The following is an 18,389-nucleotide window of genomic DNA, read 5'->3' as shown; positions in this document are numbered from 1 at the left end:
TTTTTTCTGCCCTGTTGCTCCTTGATTTTTATGAAAAAATCTAAGAACCAACAGATTTAATTGGTGTGGCCTAAGATACTCTGTTCATGTTTGATCTGGCCATTGTTTGTGTTACCTTACCACTGTATCCTTTCCTTGCTCAGATGGTTCCATCAGGGCACCCACCCCTGGACAGGGGAGACAGGCTGGATCTACTCTGGAGGATACTGGGAAAGAGACTATAGATCTAAAGACCTACCAGACATCTTCTGATGGGAGAAGAATGATAAACCTCAAGACAAGACATTGCAGATCCCAGCTCTCTGCAGCTGACCACAGTGTTGTAATGAGTTACAGCAAACATTGAAAAATCCAGATATAGAACGTATGGTATGGGACTGAGTATTTAGATTTGTGATTAAAACTTTGATCCAGCCCAATGAAGAGTATTACAAATTATAATTTTTAACCAGATGGACCCAGGATTGTCCAGAGTGAGCTGAAAATTTAAATTCCTCTTCCTTGGGTAGTGTCAAAACTGTAAACTTGAATGAAGACAGATATCTATCAGCACAGGTGAACTTTAATGGTAGCTAAGAAAATCAATTGATATTATCTCACATTATAATTTTAAACAGGGTTATAGACATGGACAGTTCATACGTCTATAGACTAAATGTTGGGTTGTGAATAACTTGTTGGGCAGATCAGTATTTTTTGTCAATTTACAGCTTTGTGCCTCTTTCTGGAATTGGTTACATGATGACAAAAGTCTTTCTAGTTGTGGAAACTCAGACAGGCTGTCAAGTAGTAAATATCTAGCCTTCCAAATTCATAAAAGAAAAATACAAAGTTGGAATAAGTACAAGTACATGCACATGTACATCCTAAACAGAGATGATGCTCTATTGTAACATGTGCGATAAGCGTAACCTGTCATGTAATTGCTCCCATCAACGGATGAGGGGGGGGTCGCTGGGTTGTATCTAACCTTCCTAAAAAATCCTCAATCCTTGAATCAATATATTAGTTTAAATATCAAAGAAATGTTTAATGTCAGCTAATCTTAAAAGATACTATCTATGATGAAGTACGCGATGTCGAATTACATACGAAATGTGACACGCATGACGCTTCAAGGTAAGTTGTTGTTATGGGTACAGGATTTTATTCTGATTTGTCGCTGGATGTAAACACATTTCCTTGTTTTGTAGAAAGGAGAGTCATGACAAATGACAGAGTCATGACCATACTTCAGTCATTCTTTATTGCTCATTGGAACTGGGTTTTACATAACACACTTCAACATGTTTGCATGGGATCGCACAACAACTGGTAGAGCTACTTTACCTTCAATTTCCATCTTGCAATTTTGCTTGTACATGTATTGCAAAGTCAAAAGTTTGCTGTTTACATGTATGGTATGAAGAGGCCAAGTCTGCTAACAAGTCAGTAGTTACTCGTGAGGCTATTCTTGATGTATGTAATGTGCAATGTACACATACATTAATTGATCTCAGAAGAGGAATTGTTTAAGTGGACAAATACCAAATTTGGCTACAAATTCCTCATGGGGAGTGGTTAAGAGTAGCGTAGAGCTTGCAAAGCTTAGATTTGTTCCGAGAACCCTTTAGCTAGTTGGTGTAGCACAGGAGCTACATGTGTTTCAAGAGACTGACAGGTGGATTGATGACTACATTCAGCTTTTCTTTATGTGTGCTGGGCAGTATACACCAAATAAAACTGACAAAATAGAAAGTCTGACAAAACTTCCACATCCATAGAATTCAACACTTTCAGTGGCAAAGTTTGCCATCATGAAGAAAGTAATTACTAAGTCCATGACCATCCAGTGTATTATCATCATGATAATTCCTCTCCTCAGTGCATGGTTTCTGGAGCGAAGGTAATGTATTACCGGTATACCACTAGGTGCACAGTATGCCAGTAGGCAACACTGAGCTGAACCTTGGTTACACACTAGGTGAATAGTCAGTAAATCTAGAGTAAATACATGCACCATGGTACTGCTTTACTTTTTCATGTACTTTTTGTGTGGTAATATTGTGTAGGAGATGACATAGTTAAAGCTATGTCACTGCCTATAGGAACATGTCAGTCTGTACACAGTACCACTACAAGTAGAGGCAGGGACTTGGGTTTCCAGCTGTTTGCGAAAGGCATGGTACATTGTATATCACTTTACATGTTATTCCAGAGGGTATTATTTGCCTCATTACACAAATGTCCACAAAAAAGACAATATACACAAATGTCCACAAAAAAGACAATACACACAAATGTCCACAAAAAATAAATGCAACCTTTAACCAGCAGCAAAGTTTCTGAATACCAACATGTTGCAGTGTGTTGGCTGAAGTACAGATTGCCCGGATTGGAAGGATATCTGACAGTGAATCCATTTTCTTTGCATTTACGCTCAACTGCTGCAAATTTGCATGGAAATAGGTGACATGTAGCATGCAGAAAGTAGATGTACTGCAGCTAGTTTTATGTCAAGGTGTGTTTCCTGTTTTGCAGTGTAACAGAACCAGCATAGTGTCACATGTATGGATATATTGGAACGGATAAGAAGATTTCAGGGTTAAGCATTAATTATCTTCGCCGAGTACTTGTACTCGGAGAAGATTATGTTTTCGGTTGAAAAATCTGTTGGGTGGGTCTGTATGTATGTCAGGAGCATAACTCAAGAAAGCTTCAATGAATCTTTATGATTTTTGGTAGGTGTGTAGTGGTTGTGCAAAGGAAGGTAAATTTCAAAATGGTTCACCTTTCGTTATTCAACAGTACTGCAGCGGACTTTTAACTTTTTTGAGTTTGTATGTGGGCAAAAAAAGTGACGGAAACATTGATGAATCTTCATGATTTTTTGTAGGTGTGTAGATGTTGTGGAAACGGAGGTCAAGTTCAAAAATGGTTCCCCTGGCATTTTCCGTCGGTACTGCAGCAGTCTTTGAGTGGATGTGTATTTGTATGTCGCCAGCATAACTCGAGAAGCTGTTAATGGATCTTTATGATATTTAGTGGATGGGTGAGTTTACGGAAAGGAAGGTCAAGTTCGATAATGGGCCTTCTAGCGGGTACCTAAGGTACTGCAGCGGAGCTTCAAAATTTTTGGGCATATTTTCTGAAAGTGCTATGGTCATGATTTTTGTGTGGTAGATACATCATGCCACAGGACGTAAGTTCTGTAAATTTGGGCCCCCTAGCGGCTTGTTTAGAACTGCATTGGGTGTTTTTGTTTTTGACATTCGGACATGAATAACTTGAGAAGGGGTCGACAGATCGTCGTGATGTTTGATATGTAGAGAGCTGAGATGGTACTTTACATAATCAATGACTAATTATGCAAGTCAGTAGCTAATTTGCATAATTAGTAAGGAAAGTTTGTTAACCCGCTGCATTTCATAATGGGACATGGGACAGTGTCAGGTCATGTAAACAGATGGCCTTGCATAAACGTACATGTAGGTCAGATAAATAAACAAATGGGACACCCATTATTCTCCAAGCAGAGATGTGGGTCCAGCTGGTTTTTAATGTGTTTACCAAAAAAACACATAAAAAACAGCCAGACCCACTCCTCTGCTTGGAGAGTACACTGCACCAAAACTGTACCACTGCTAGCTAGAAAAGTCACATGTACTATGCCTTTAAAAATGTGCATGATATGCAATAAAGATGTATTGTATTCATATATATTGACTATACCATTTCATCATCACTTTCAACTTACAACACTGCAATATCAACATACTCATATTTTTTCATGACCAGTTATAATATATATTAGCACACTAGACTCATACACTAGTCCTGTACCATCAAATGATTTTTAACCCTATCTAGAGTGGACTCATTTGCCCCATCATAACTTCCAATTGGTATGGTGCATGATCAAATTTGCAGGGGGTGATAAGCATGTACTTACTAATCACTATCCATAATAAGCCTTGATTATTTGGCGAAGATAATGTTTTCTTGGAACTCTAGTTGTTATAGAAATAGTTGTTTTTTTAAACGGCCCACATGTTTACTCACATATCTTTGGACTTAACATATGGCAAACAGAAAAAGCATGTACATTGCACTCTCATGGGAATTTTGTTCAGATAAAGAAATTAATGTGTATATCAAACTAACAAAAAGCAACTGATGTGTTAAGATACATGTAGTAACTAAAGTGAAGGTATTTTTATGCCATGTGGATTGTAAGGTTTAAGATTAGAACATTTTTGTCAACACTTGTGACAATATTATTGAGCATGGTGTGATATGAGCAGATTATTGTAATTAAAAGGTGTCAACAATTGAAATGAATCCTGTGCTTTATAAGTTATAAATAAATGTATGAATGAATGAATGAAAGACTTGCCATGGTGTACAGGCCATGGTGATAAAGCAGATTAAGTACATGTACATGTACATGTACAGTGTGATATGAAAATATGGTATCTTACTAGTCGTCTACAGTCATTATGGCTAAAGTATACTACAGTATTGTAGTATGTACAGGTTCAACCTCATCTTGCTTCTGATGCCTTAATCTATCATCTTAATGATGGCCTTAACCCAATAGGGGCTATGCAGAGCTCCTCCATGGAGATTGCTCGTACAGCCGCCTCTCCCTTAACCGCAGTTAACTTACATTCCCAAAATTTACTACTAAGGGGGTGAGTGCATCATCCGCTGGTTGCATTGTTTGTTCTCTGCCATCTGGGAAGCTGGAACCACCCCAAAAGACTGGAAGAGAGAAATTGTCCTGCCCTTTTACAAAAACAAAGGCTGCAGAAATTAATGCAAGACCACCGTGACATTACTCTCCTCTCCAAGGTTTGCATGGGGGATCCCGACAACGCTTTACATTGAATTCAGAGGAACCCCTACGTATTACGCTAAATTCAAGGAAGGCAATTACGTCAAATTTGGTCGCCCCGCTTCGCAAAACATGACTAAGACGGCTTTCCTTACGAATTACAGGAAATAACAAGAATCCATGTACACGTTCTACAGTTATGCTGACTTTAAGCATGCGGTGACACAAACATACACACACACGCAAACGATTTTCCTCATTACTTATGCAAATTCAGTCCCAATTTGCATAATTTGCACTTCAGTGTGTAAATCTCTGTCCAACCTACCGGCATACTAAATAACATGACAATCTGTCGTTTCTTTCTTCAGTTATTCTCCTTAGAAGATTTTTACAAACACGCCATTGAAGTTACAGTGACACATACCAGGGGGCCCAAAATCGATCTTGACCTTTCTCCTCCCAACACCTACCCACATACCAAATATCATACAATCCATCTACATGTTCTACAGATATGCTGACTTTAAGCATCCGGTGACACAAACATACACACGGTGACACAAACACGCAAACACACACGCAAGCACACTCAAAACAATATCCCCATGAAAAAGTCTTTTTTCATGGAGATGGAAATAGGCTACCTCCGCCTTACGGAAAAGAGCATGCAGGCCCTCTTTAATTAAGCACTCTCAGTCTCATTCAGGAACATACGTTCACAGACCTGGATTATGCTGACGATGTGGCGCACGGACTACTCGAAGCCCTTGTCAGTAGCTCGAGATCTTTTCAGTCAAGACCCAAAACCTAGGTCTAGAGGTCAGCTGGCTGAAAACTAGGTTGCAGTCTGTCAGTGACTTCAGTGATCAACCAACTTGCCCACCAGCTCGAAAAGGCCTTATAGACACGTTTTGCATGGAAAAACCGACCCGAGATTTTCTTCTTAAAAAGGGCATTTCGACTGGAAATAATGTAAAACATGTTATTTTGTCGGTTTAAGGTGTTTTAGCTGTTTTGAGCTACAACGAGTTATAACGAACTTTGCCGTTGAAAATGAAAAATTAATGTTCTCTTCTTCACGAGTTCCGAAGAGAACAGACATTACACTGACAGGAAGTTGGTAACAGCGCGTATATAACAGGAGAGTAACAGAACTGATATCTCCGACAGTACAGTTATTGAATGAATGAATGAATGGATGAAAGACCTTTATTGCACGTGTATGCTCTGATGAGCTAAGTACAGGTCATGGTGACAAGCAGAAAAATAGTTAGAGTGGTAACAGAAATTTGATATCTAACTACATCTTAATACTAATTAATACCGCTATGTACATGTTCAATTTCTTCTCGCTTCTTAAGGCAGTTGTAAGTGAATAAGCATACAGGGTTCATGAGATATTGCTTGTCTAGTTTCATACGGAATACAATTTTTCTAAGCTATCCAAATAACGAAAACTAGGAAACTTATCTTTTATAAAATCAAAGAGGATATTCCTGTCATAGTTACATAGCGTATAATCAACAACAAAATGACACTCATCCTCAATCTTACCTAAATCACAGAAGTGGCAAGTTCTTTGCTCTAAAGGAATGCGGTAATGTCTACCCTTTTCAATGCGTAGTTTGTGTGAACTAATCCGGAGTTTTGTAATGGCTGTTCTGTGCCGAATGTTTGAAATGTTTAGATATTTCTCTTCGGAGTAGGTGTCTTTGAGTAATCTGTAAGTTCGTAATTTGTTATTATTACGCATTTCTGTTGGGAAAGACTGTAAATACATATCTTTAAAACGTTGGTGGATAGATGGGATAATTTGAGATGAATTCAACACAACAGATACGGGTGAATTCCAAACATAAGCAAAACCACATTCCTCGAGCGTCTTGCGGACTCCCGAAGCCCAGCATTTAGCCCCTGATGTATCTAAATCGAGTTGACACAATAGGACATATCCGGAATTTCCATACAGTCTATACATAACTTTTCAATGGAGGTGGTTACAACGGTAGGTAAGGGATGAACAAGTAGGTAAGCTCGTAGTACACATATCTATGTCAGAAGTCTGTTCAAGTGCAGATCAGCCAATCTTCTTGAGGTCTAGTTTTGGAGACTTGTCATCTACGTAAAGCCCCTGTCACACTTGTGCGCAAACAGGCCCGCACGAGTCGCGCATCAACATGTCGCTGGCCTGCAGTCAAAGAAGCAATTTCTTTGGCTCAATAACTAGGCTGCACAACGGTGGGTCAAAGTAGAAAACAACTTCTTCCCTGCAAAACTCCGCTTAAACCCAAACAATGCCACCCCGGAACCCACGCGCACCTAAACATACGCACAAGTGTGACAGGGCCCTGAGGCCTACTTCAGGCCGACTGTTGCTGTGAGTGGGCTACCCAACCCTAACTCCCCGGTGCCGGGAAGGGGGAGGTACGATTTATCCATGCTCTGTCCAGCTTAGGAGTGTTTACTCTGGTAAACTGTGTGTCACGAGTGGGAGAGGTACAATTAAGAACGCAAGTACTCTGATAAGATCTACAATACAATAGGTACAGCGATTTAACAAGGTAAAGCGTACAGCCCAAGTACGACCAACCACTGGCAATACTGTACTAGTACATGTACAGTGCCGAAGAATAACTTCAACGTTAGACTAAGTACATTCCTCACAAGGCAACTCCAGTAAGTTATCTAAGAAGCTAATGACAGTCAGTCTGTTGACCGAGGGTGGGGGGGGGTGGAGGTTAACACGTCCAACCGCAAGGGGTGGTGAACGACGAATGAAGGGGAAAGGGGAACATCTGGGGTTGATAAGGGGAGGGGAGGATCACTAACACTGTGATCCGACAAGAACTGGTATTTAAAAGTTATTATCTTCGCCGAGAAGATTATGTTTTCACTTACGCCAGCTGGAACTGCAGTTTGCGTTTTTATAGTTACCTTATAAAGAATGGATTTTAGGCGGCAAGTACCGTCTGACAGCCGCAAAAGACTTTTAAACCTCTTAAACCTTTTGCGCGAAATTATCATGTCAATTTTTTTCTGTGAAACTGCAGATTTCCATTGGAAATGATGTAAAACAACTTATTTAGCTATTCCAAGTCGACAACAATCGATTCAAAGTGGTGTGGCGAGAAAAAATTCAAGAATAGATTTTAGGCGGCAAGTACCGTCTGACAGTCCCAAAAGGCTAATTTCGCTCAAAAGCTTTGTTTAAGAGCATGTAGAGGTTTAAAAGCCTTTTGGGACTGTCAGACGGTACTTGCCGCCTAAACTCCATTCTTGAATTTTTCTCGCCAAACCACTTGGAATCGATTGTTTTCGACTTGGAATAGATAAATAAGTTGTTTTCCATCATCAATCTGAAATCGTGTAAAATGACTTATAAACATGTTCTAAGCCGAAAATAAGCGTTTCCAATTGGTTTGGCCGAAAAGAATCAAGAATGAAGTTTACACTGCGAAACCCGTTGTAAGGCTCCAAACGTGCTTTTTGAGCCTTGAAACGAAGGTATGCGTTTCCAATTGGTTTGGCCGAAAAATAAATGAATTTTACACTGCGAAACCCGTTATTAGAAACCCGTAAAACGTGCGTTTTAAGCCTTGAAAATTTAGCTCAAAGCCTATGTTTTAAGGCTTATTTCGCCGTTTGGAAGCCCAATGCGCCCTTTGCGCTTGAAAATCCTTTTTTTCTCGCCAAACCGCACCGAATGGTTTGTTTTGACTTAGAACAGCTTATTAGGCTGTTCTACGTCGTTTCCAATGCAAATCTGACATTTTCCCGAAAAGAAATTTGGAGGTGATAATTTCGCTCAAAACCTATGTTTTAAGGCCTATTTCGCCGGTTGGAAGCCTAATGCGCCCTTTGCGCTTAAAAATCCATTCTGGCTTTTTTTTCTCGCCAAACCCCTCCGAATCGTTTGTTTTTTACTTAGAACAGCTTATTAGGCCGTTCTCCGTCGTTTCCAATGCAAATCCGACATTTTCCCGAAAAGAAATTTGGAGGTGAAAATTTCGCCTCAAACCTATGTTTAAGGCCTATTTCAACGTTTTGAAGCCTAATACGGAAAATATGCGTTTCCAATTGGTTTGGCCGAAAAAAATAAAAAATGAATTTTACTCTGCGAAACCCGTTATTAGGATCCAAACGTGCGTTTCAAGCCTTGAAACGAAGGTTTGGCAGCCGAAAACGGGTTTCCTTTTTTTGTCTTTTAAGTCGCGGATTTCAACTGGAAATCGTGTAGAACGACTTATAAACATGTTCCAAGCCGAAAATATGCGTTTCTAATTGGTTTGGCCCAAAAAAAAATCACAAATGAATTTTACACTGCGCAACCCGTTATAGGAAACCCGTAAAACGGGCATTTTCAGCCATGAAAATTTAGCTCAAAACCTGAAAGCCTATTTTGCCGTTTTGAAGCCTAATGCACCCTTTGCGCTTTAAAATCCATTGTGGCTTTTTTTTCTCGCCAAACCACTAAGAATGGTTTGTTTTTGCCTTAGAAAAGCTTATTAGGCTGTTCTCCGTCGTTTCCAATGCAAATCCGATATTTTACCGAAAAGAAATTTGGAGGTGAAAATTTCGCCCAAAACCTATATTTTAAGGTCTGTTTCAGCGTTTTAAAGCCTAATGCGGCCTTTCCGGTTAAAAATCCATTCTGGCTTGTTTTTCTCGCCAAACCGCTCCGAATGTTTGGTTTTCAATACGAACAGCTTATTAGGCTGTTCTCCGTCGTTTCCAATGCAAATCCGAGTTTTCGGCGACAAAAAATTTCAAAGTGCTAATTTCGCTCAAAAGCTCTGTTTTAAGGCCTATTTCGACGTTTTGAAGCCTAATACGGCCTTTGCGGGTAAAATTTCATCTTGGCTTTTTTTCTCGCCAAACCGCTCGGAATCGTTTGCAAATGACTTAGAACAGCTTATTAGGCCGTTCTACGTCGTTTCCAATGCAAATCCGAGTTTTCGGCGACAAAAAATTTCAAAGTGCTAATTTCGCTCAAAAGCTCTGTTTTAAGGCCTATTTCGACGTTTTGAAGCCTAATACGGCCTTTGCGGGTAAAATTTCATCTTGGCTTTTTTTCTCGCCAAACCGCTCGGAATCGTTTGCAAATGACTTAGAACAGCTTATTAGGCCGTTCTACGTCGTTTCCAATGCAAATCCGAGTTTTCGGCGACAAAAAATTTCAAAGTGCTAATTTCGCTCAAAAGCTCTGTTTCAAGGCCTATTTCGACGTTTTGAAGCCTAATACGGCCTTTGCGGGTAAAATTTCATCTTGGCTTTTTTTCTCGCCAAACCGCTCGGAATCGTTTGCAAATGACTTAGAACAGCTTATTAGGCCGTTCTACGTCGTTTCCAATGCAAATCCGAGTTTTCGGCGACAAAAAATTTCAAAGTGCTAATTTCGCTCAAAAGCTCTGTTTTAAGGCCTATTTCGACGTTTTGAAGCCTAATACGGCATTTGCGGGTAAAATTTCATCTTGGCTTTTTTTCTCGCCAAACCGCTCGGAATCGTTTGCAAATGACTTAGAACAGCTTATTAGGCCGTTCTACGTCGTTTCCAATGCAAATCCGAGTTTTCGGCGACAAAAAATTTCAAAGTGCTAATTTCGCTCAAAAGCTCTGTTTTAAGGCCTATTTCGACGTTTTGAAGCCTAATACGGCCTTTGCGGGTAAAATTTCATCTTGGCTTTTTTTCTGCCAAACCGCTCGGAATCGTTTGCAAATGACTTAGAACAGCTTATTAGGCCGTTCTACGTCGTTTCCAATGCAAATCCGAGTTTTCGGCGACAAAAAATTTCAAAGTGCTAATTTCGCTCAAAAGCTCTGTTTTAAGGCCTATTTCGACGTTTTGAAGCCTAATACGGCCTTTGCGGGTAAAATTTCATCTTGGCTTTTTTTCTCGCCAAACCGCTCGGAATCGTTTGCAAATGACTTAGAACAGCTTATTAGGCCGTTCTACGTCGTTTCCAATGCAAATCCGAGTTTTCGGCGACAAAAAATTTCAAAGTGCTAATTTCGCTCAAAAGCTCTGTTTCAAGGCCTATTTCGACGTTTTGAAGCCTAATACGGCCTTTGCGGGTAAAATTTCATCTTGGCTTTTTTTCTCGCCAAACCGCTCGGAATCGTTTGCAAATGACTTAGAACAGCTTATTAGGCCGTTCTACGTCGTTTCCAATGCAAATCCGAGTTTTCGGCGACAAAAAATTTCAAAGTGCTAATTTCGCTCAAAAGCTCTGTTTTAAGGCCTATTTCGACGTTTTGAAGCCTAATACGGCCTTTGCGGGTAAAATTTCATCTTGGCTTTTTTTCTCGCCAAACCGCTCGGAATCGTTTGCAAATGACTTAGAACAGCTTATTAGGCCGTTCTACGTCGTTTCCAATGCAAATCCGAGTTTTCCCAGACAAAAAATTTCAAAGTGCTAATTTCGCTCAAAAGCTCTGTTTTAAGGCCTATTTCGACGTTTTGAAGCCTAATACGGCCTTTGCGGGTAAAATTTCATCTTGGCTTTTTTTCTCGCCAAACCGCTCGGAATCGTTTGCAAATGACTTAGAACAGCTTATTAGGCCGTTCTACGTCGTTTCCAATGCAAATCCGAGTTTTCGGCGACAAAAAATTTCAAAGTGCTAATTTCGCTCAAAAGCTCTGTTTTAAGGCCTATTTCGACGTTTTGAAGCCTAATACGGCCTTTGCGGGTAAAATTTCATCTTGGCTTTTTTTCTCGCCAAACCGCTCGGAATCGTTTGCAAATGACTTAGAACAGCTTATTAGGCCGTTCTACGTCGTTTCCAATGCAAATCCGAGTTTTCGGCGACAAAAAATTTCAAAGTGCTAATTTCGCTCAAAAGCTCTGTTTTAAGGCCTATTTCGACGTTTTGAAGCCTAATACGGCCTTTGCGGGTAAAATTTCATCTTGGCTTTTTTTCTCGCCAAACCGCTCGGAATCGTTTGCAAATGACTTAGAACAGCTTATTAGGCCGTTCTACGTCGTTTCCAATGCAAATCCGAGTTTTCGACGACAAAAAATTTCAAAGTGCTAATTTCGCTCAAAAGCTCTGTTTTAAGGCCTATTTCGACGTTTTGAAGCCTAATACGGCCTTTGCGGGTAAAATTTCATCTTGGCTTTTTTTCTCGCCAAACCGCTCGGAATCGTTTGCAAATGACTTAGAACAGCTTATTAGGCCGTTCTACGTCGTTTCCAATGCAAATCCGAGTTTTCGGCGACAAAAAATTTCAAAGTGCTAATTTCGCTCAAAAGCTCTGTTTCAAGGCCTATTTCGACGTTTTGAAGCCTAATACGGCCTTTGCGGGTAAAATTTCATCTTGGCTTTTTTTCTCGCCAAACCGCTCGGAATCGTTTGCAAATGACTTAGAACAGCGTATTAGGCCGTTCTACGTCGTTTCCAATGCAAATCCGAGTTTTCGGCGACAAAAAATTTCAAAGTGCTAATTTCGCTCAAAAGCTCTGTTTTAAGGCCTATTTCGACGTTTTGAAGCCTAATACGGCCTTTGCGGGTAAAATTTCATCTTGGCTTTTTTTCTCGCCAAACCGCTCGGAATCGTTTGCAAATGACTTAGAACAGCTTATTAGGCCGTTCTACGTCGTTTCCAATGCAAATCCGAGTTTTCGGCGACAAAAAATTTCAAAGTGCTAATTTCGCTCAAAAGCTCTGTTTTAAGGCCTATTTCGACGTTTTGAAGCCTAATACGGCCTTTGCGGGTAAAATTTCATCTTGGCTTTTTTTCTGCCAAACCGCTCGGAATCGTTTGCAAATGACTTAGAACAGCTTATTAGGCCGTTCTACGTCGTTTCCAATGCAAATCCGAGTTTTCGGCGACAAAAAATTTCAAAGTGCTAATTTCGCTCAAAAGCTCTGTTTTAAGGCCTATTTCGACGTTTTGAAGCCTAATACGGCCTTTGCGGGTAAAATTTCATCTTGGCTTTTTTTCTCGCCAAACCGCTCGGAATCGTTTGCAAATGACTTAGAACAGCTTATTAGGCCGTTCTACGTCGTTTCCAATGCAAATCCGAGTTTTCGGCGACAAAAAATTTCAAAGTGCTAATTTCGCTCAAAAGCTCTGTTTCAAGGCCTATTTCGACGTTTTGAAGCCTAATACGGCCTTTGCGGGTAAAATTTCATCTTGGCTTTTTTTCTCGCCAAACCGCTCGGAATCGTTTGCAAATGACTTAGAACAGCTTATTAGGCCGTTCTACGTCGTTTCCAATGCAAATCCGAGTTTTCGGCGACAAAAAATTTCAAAGTGCTAATTTCGCTCAAAAGCTCTGTTTTAAGGCCTATTTCGACGTTTTGAAGCCTAATACGGCCTTTGCGGGTAAAATTTCATCTTGGCGTTTTTTCTCGCCAAACCGCTCGGAATCGTTTGCAAATGACTTAGAACAGCTTATTAGGCCGTTCTACGTCGTTTCCAATGCAAATCCGAGTTTTCGGCGACAAAAAATTTCAAAGTGCTAATTTCGCTCAAAAGCTCTGTTTTAAGGCCTATTTCGACGTTTTGAAGCCTAATACGGCCTTTGCGGGTAAAATTTCATCTTGGCTTTTTTTCTCGCCAAACCGCTCGGAATCGTTTGCAAATGACTTAGAACAGCTTATTAGGCCGTTCTACGTCGTTTCCAATGCAAATCCGAGTTTTCGGCGACAAAAAATTTCAAAGTGCTAATTTCGCTCAAAAGCTCTGTTTTAAGGCCTATTTCGACGTTTTGAAGCCTAATACGGCCTTTGCGGGTAAAATTTCATCTTGGCTTTTTTTCTCGCCAAACCGCTCGGAATCGTTTGCAAATGACTTAGAACAGCTTATTAGGCCGTTCTACGTCGTTTCCAATGCAAATCCGAGTTTTCGGCGACAAAAAATTTCAAAGTGCTAATTTCGCTCAAAAGCTCTGTTTTAAGGCCTATTTCGACGTTTTGAAGCCTAATACGGCCTTTGCGGGTAAAATTTCATCTTGGCTTTTTTTCTCGCCAAACCGCTCGGAATCGTTTGCAAATGACTTAGAACAGCTTATTAGGCCGTTCTACGTCGTTTCCAATGCAAATCCGAGTTTTCGGCGACAAAAAATTTCAAAGTGCTAATTTCGCTCAAAAGCTCTGTTTTAAGGCCTATTATGACGTTTTGAAGCCTAATACGGCCTTTGCGGGTAAAATTTCATCTTGGCTTTTTTTCTCGCCAAACCGCTCGGAATCGTTTGCAAATGACTTAGAACAGCTTATTAGGCCGTTCTACGTCGTTTCCAATGCAAATCCGAGTTTTCGGCGACAAAAAATTTCAAAGTGCTAATTTCGCTCAAAAGCTCTGTTTCAAGGCCTATTTCGACGTTTTGAAGCCTAATACGGCCTTTGCGGGTAAAATTTCATCTTGGCTTTTTTTTCTCGCCAAACCGCTCGGAATCGTTTGCAAATGACTTAGAACAGCTTATTAGGCCGTTCTACGTCGTTTCCAATGCAAATCCGAGTTTTCGGCGACAAAAAATTTCAAAGTGCTAATTTCGCTCAAAAGCTCTGTTTTAAGGCCTATTTCGACGTTTTGAAGCCTAATACGGCCTTTGCGGGTAAAATTTCATCTTGGCTTTTTTTCTCGCCAAACCGCTCGGAATCGTTTGCAAATGACTTAGAACAGCTTATTAGGCCGTTCTACGTCGTTTCCAATGCAAATCCGAGTTTTCGGCGACAAAAAATTTCAAAGTGCTAATTTCGCTCAAAAGCTCTGTTTTAAGGCCTATTTCGACGTTTTGAAGCCTAATACGGCCTTTGCGGGTAAAATTTCATCTTGGCTTTTTTTCTCGCCAAACCGCTCGGAATCGTTTGCAAATGACTTAGAACAGCTTATTAGGCCGTTCTACGTCGTTTCCAATGCAAATCCGAGTTTTCGGCGACAAAAAATTTCAAAGTGCTAATTTCGCTCAAAAGCTCTGTTTTAAGGCCTATTTCGACGTTTTGAAGCCTAATACGGCCTTTGCGGGTAAAATTTCATCTTGGCTTTTTTTCTCGCCAAACCGCTCGGAATCGTTTGCAAATGACTTAGAACAGCTTATTAGGCCGTTCTACGTCGTTTCCAATGCAAATCCGAGTTTTCGGCGACAAAAAATTTCAAAGTGCTAATTTCGCTCAAAAGCTCTGTTTTAAGGCCTATTTCGACGTTTTGAAGCCTAATACGGCCTTTGCGGGTAAAATTTCATCTTGGCTTTTTTTCTCGCCAAACCGCTCGGAATCGTTTGCAAATGACTTAGAACAGCTTATTAGGCCGTTCTACGTCGTTTCCAATGCAAATCCGAGTTTTCGGCGACAAAAAATTTCAAAGTGCTAATTTCGCTCAAAAGCTCTGTTTTAAGGCCTATTTCGACGTTTTGAAGCCTAATACGGCCTTTGCGGGTAAAATTTCATCTTGGCTTTTTTTCTCGCCAAACCGCTCGGAATCGTTTGCAAATGACTTAGAACAGCTTATTAGGCCGTTCTACGTCGTTTCCAATGCAAATCCGAGTTTTCGGCGACAAAAAATTTCAAAGTGCTAATTTCGCTCAAAAGCTCTGTTTCAAGGCCTATTTCGACGTTTTGAAGCCTAATACGGCCTTTGCGGGTAAAATTTCATCTTGGCTTTTTTTCTCGCCAAACCGCTCGGAATCGTTTGCAAATGACTTAGAACAGCTTATTAGGCCGTTCTACGTCGTTTCCAATGCAAATCCGAGTTTTCGGCGACAAAAAATTTCAAAGTGCTAATTTCGCTCAAAAGCTCTGTTTCAAGGCCTATTTCGACGTTTTGAAGCCTAATACGGCCTTTGCGGGTAAAATTTCATCTTGGCTTTTTTTCTCGCCAAACCGCTCGGAATCGTTTGCAAATGACTTAGAACAGCTTATTAGGCCGTTCTACGTCGTTTCCAATGCAAATCCGAGTTTTCGGCGACAAAAAATTTCAAAGTGCTAATTTCGCTCAAAAGCTCTGTTTTAAGGCCTATTTCGACGTTTTGAAGCCTAATACGGCCTTTGCGGGTAAAATTTCATCTTGGCTTTTTTTCTCGCCAAACCGCTCGGAATCGTTTGCAAATGACTTAGAACAGCTTATTAGGCCGTTCTACGTCGTTTCCAATGCAAATCCGAGTTTTCGGCGACAAAAAATTTCAAAGTGCTAATTTCGCTCAAAAGCTCTGTTTTAAGGCCTATTTCGACGTTTTGAAGCCTAATACGGCCTTTGCGGGTAAAATTTCATCTTGGCTTTTTTTCTCGCCAAACCGCTCGGAATCGTTTGCAAATGACTTAGAACAGCTTATTAGGCCGTTCTACGTCGTTTCCAATGCAAATCCGAGTTTTCGGCGACAAAAAATTTCAAAGTGCTAATTTCGCTCAAAAGCTCTGTTTTAAGGCCTATTTCGACGTTTTGAAGCCTAATACGGCCTTTGCGGGTAAAATTTCATCTTGGCTTTTTTTCTCGCCAAACCGCTCGGAATCGTTTGCAAATGACTTAGAACAGCTTATTAGGCCGTTCTACGTCGTTTCCAATGCAAATCCGAGTTTTCGGCGACAAAAAATTTCAAAGTGCTAATTTCGCTCAAAAGCTCTGTTTTAAGGCCTATTTCGACGTTTTGAAGCCTAATACGGCCTTTGCGGGTAAAATTTCATCTTGGCTTTTTTTCTCGCCAAACCGCTCGGAATCGTTTGCAAATGACTTAGAACAGCTTATTAGGCCGTTCTACGTCGTTTCCAATGCAAATCCGAGTTTTCGGCGACAAAAAATTTCAAAGTGCTAATTTCGCTCAAAAGCTCTGTTTTAAGGCCTATTTCGACGTTTTGAAGCCTAATACGGCCTTTGCGGGTAAAATTTCATCTTGGCTTTTTTTCTCGCCAAACCGCTCGGAATCGTTTGCAAATGACTTAGAACAGCTTATTAGGCCGTTCTACGTCGTTTCCAATGCAAATCCGAGTTTTCGGCGACAAAAAATTTCAAAGTGCTAATTTCGCTCAAAAGCTCTGTTTCAAGGCCTATTTCGACGTTTTGAAGCCTAATACGGCCTTTGCGGGTAAAATTTCATCTTGGCTTTTTTTCTCGCCAAACCGCTCGGAATCGTTTGCAAATGACTTAGAACAGCTTATTAGGCCGTTCTACGTCGTTTCCAATGCAAATCCGAGTTTTCGGCGACAAAAAATTTCAAAGTGCTAATTTCGCTCAAAAGCTCTGTTTTAAGGCCTATTTCGACGTTTTGAAGCCTAATACGGCCTTTGCGGGTAAAATTTCATCTTGGCTTTTTTTCTCGCCAAACCGCTCGGAATCGTTTGCAAATGACTTAGAACAGCTTATTAGGCCGTTCTACGTCGTTTCCAATGCAAATCCGAGTTTTCGGCGACAAAAAATTTCAAAGTGCTAATTTCGCTCAAAAGCTCTGTTTCAAGGCCTATTTCGACGTTTTGAAGCCTAATACGGCCTTTGCGGGTAAAATTTCATCTTGGCTTTTTTTCTCGCCAAACCGCTCGGAATCGTTTGCAAATGACTTAGAACAGCTTATTAGGCCGTTCTACGTCGTTTCCAATGCAAATCCGAGTTTTCGGCGACAAAAAATTTCAAAGTGCTAATTTCGCTCAAAAGCTCTGTTTTAAGGCCTATTTCGACGTTTTGAAGCCTAATACGGCCTTTGCGGGTAAAATTTCATCTTGGCGTTTTTTCTCGCCAAACCGCTCGGAATCGTTTGCAAATGACTTAGAACAGCTTATTAGGCCGTTCTACGTCGTTTCCAATGCAAATCCGAGTTTTCCCAGACAAAAAATTTCAAAGTGCTAATTTCGCTCAAAAGCTCTGTTTTAAGGCCTATTTCGACGTTTTGAAGCCTAATACGGCCTTTGCGGGTAAAATTTCATCTTGGCTTTTTTTCTCGCCAAACCGCTCGGAATCGTTTGCAAATGACTTAGAACAGCTTATTAGGCCGTTCTACGTCGTTTCCAATGCAAATCCGAGTTTTCGGCGACAAAAAATTTCAAAGTGCTAATTTCGCTCAAAAGCTCTGTTTTAAGGCCTATTTCGACGTTTTGAAGCCTAATACGGCCTTTGCGGGTAAAATTTTCATCTTGGCTTTTTTTCTCGCCAAACCGCTCGGAATCGTTTGCAAATGACTTAGAACAGCTTATTAGGCCGTTCTACGTCGTTTCCAATGCAAATCCGAGTTTTCGGCGACAAAAAATTTCAAAGTGCTAATTTCGCTCAAAAGCTCTGTTTTAAGGCCTATTTCGACGTTTTGAAGCCTAATACGGCCTTTGCGGGTAAAATTTCATCTTGGCTTTTTTTCTCGCCAAACCGCTCGGAATCGTTTGCAAATGACTTAGAACAGCTTATTAGGCCGTTCTACGTCGTTTCCAATGCAAATCCGAGTTTTCGGCGACAAAAAATTTCAAAGTGCTAATTTCGCTCAAAAGCTCTGTTTTAAGGCCTATTATCGACGTTTTGAAGCCTAATACGGCCTTTGCGGGTAAAATTTCATCTTGGCTTTTTTTCTCGCCAAACCGCTCGGAATCGTTTGCAAATGACTTAGAACAGCTTATTAGGCCGTTCTACGTCGTTTCCAATGCAAATCCGAGTTTTCGG

At 40.6% G+C, this 18,389-nt stretch overlaps 1 protein-coding gene across 10 annotated transcripts in view; it reads left to right on the top strand.

Moving 5' to 3' along the window:
* LOC136424387 (oxysterol-binding protein-related protein 1-like) overlaps positions 1–4,316 on the top strand; it is a 207,010-nt gene extending 202,694 nt beyond the window's left edge. For all 10 annotated transcript variants that reach the window (XM_066412975.1, XM_066412973.1, XM_066412974.1 and 7 more), the window contains one exon: positions 144–4,316. In XM_066412975.1, coding sequence (XP_066269072.1) covers positions 144–252 — 109 coding nt within the window. In that variant the 3' untranslated portion in view covers positions 253–4,316. The remainder of the gene's footprint in view (positions 1–143) is intronic.
* Positions 4,317–18,389: the final 14,073 nt, after the last annotated feature.

Source organism: Branchiostoma lanceolatum, chromosome 18 (genome assembly GCF_035083965.1).
Source record: "Branchiostoma lanceolatum isolate klBraLanc5 chromosome 18, klBraLanc5.hap2, whole genome shotgun sequence".
Classification (NCBI taxonomy): domain Eukaryota; kingdom Metazoa; phylum Chordata; class Leptocardii; order Amphioxiformes; family Branchiostomatidae; genus Branchiostoma; species Branchiostoma lanceolatum.
This window is presented reverse-complemented; position numbering and strand designations above follow the sequence as displayed.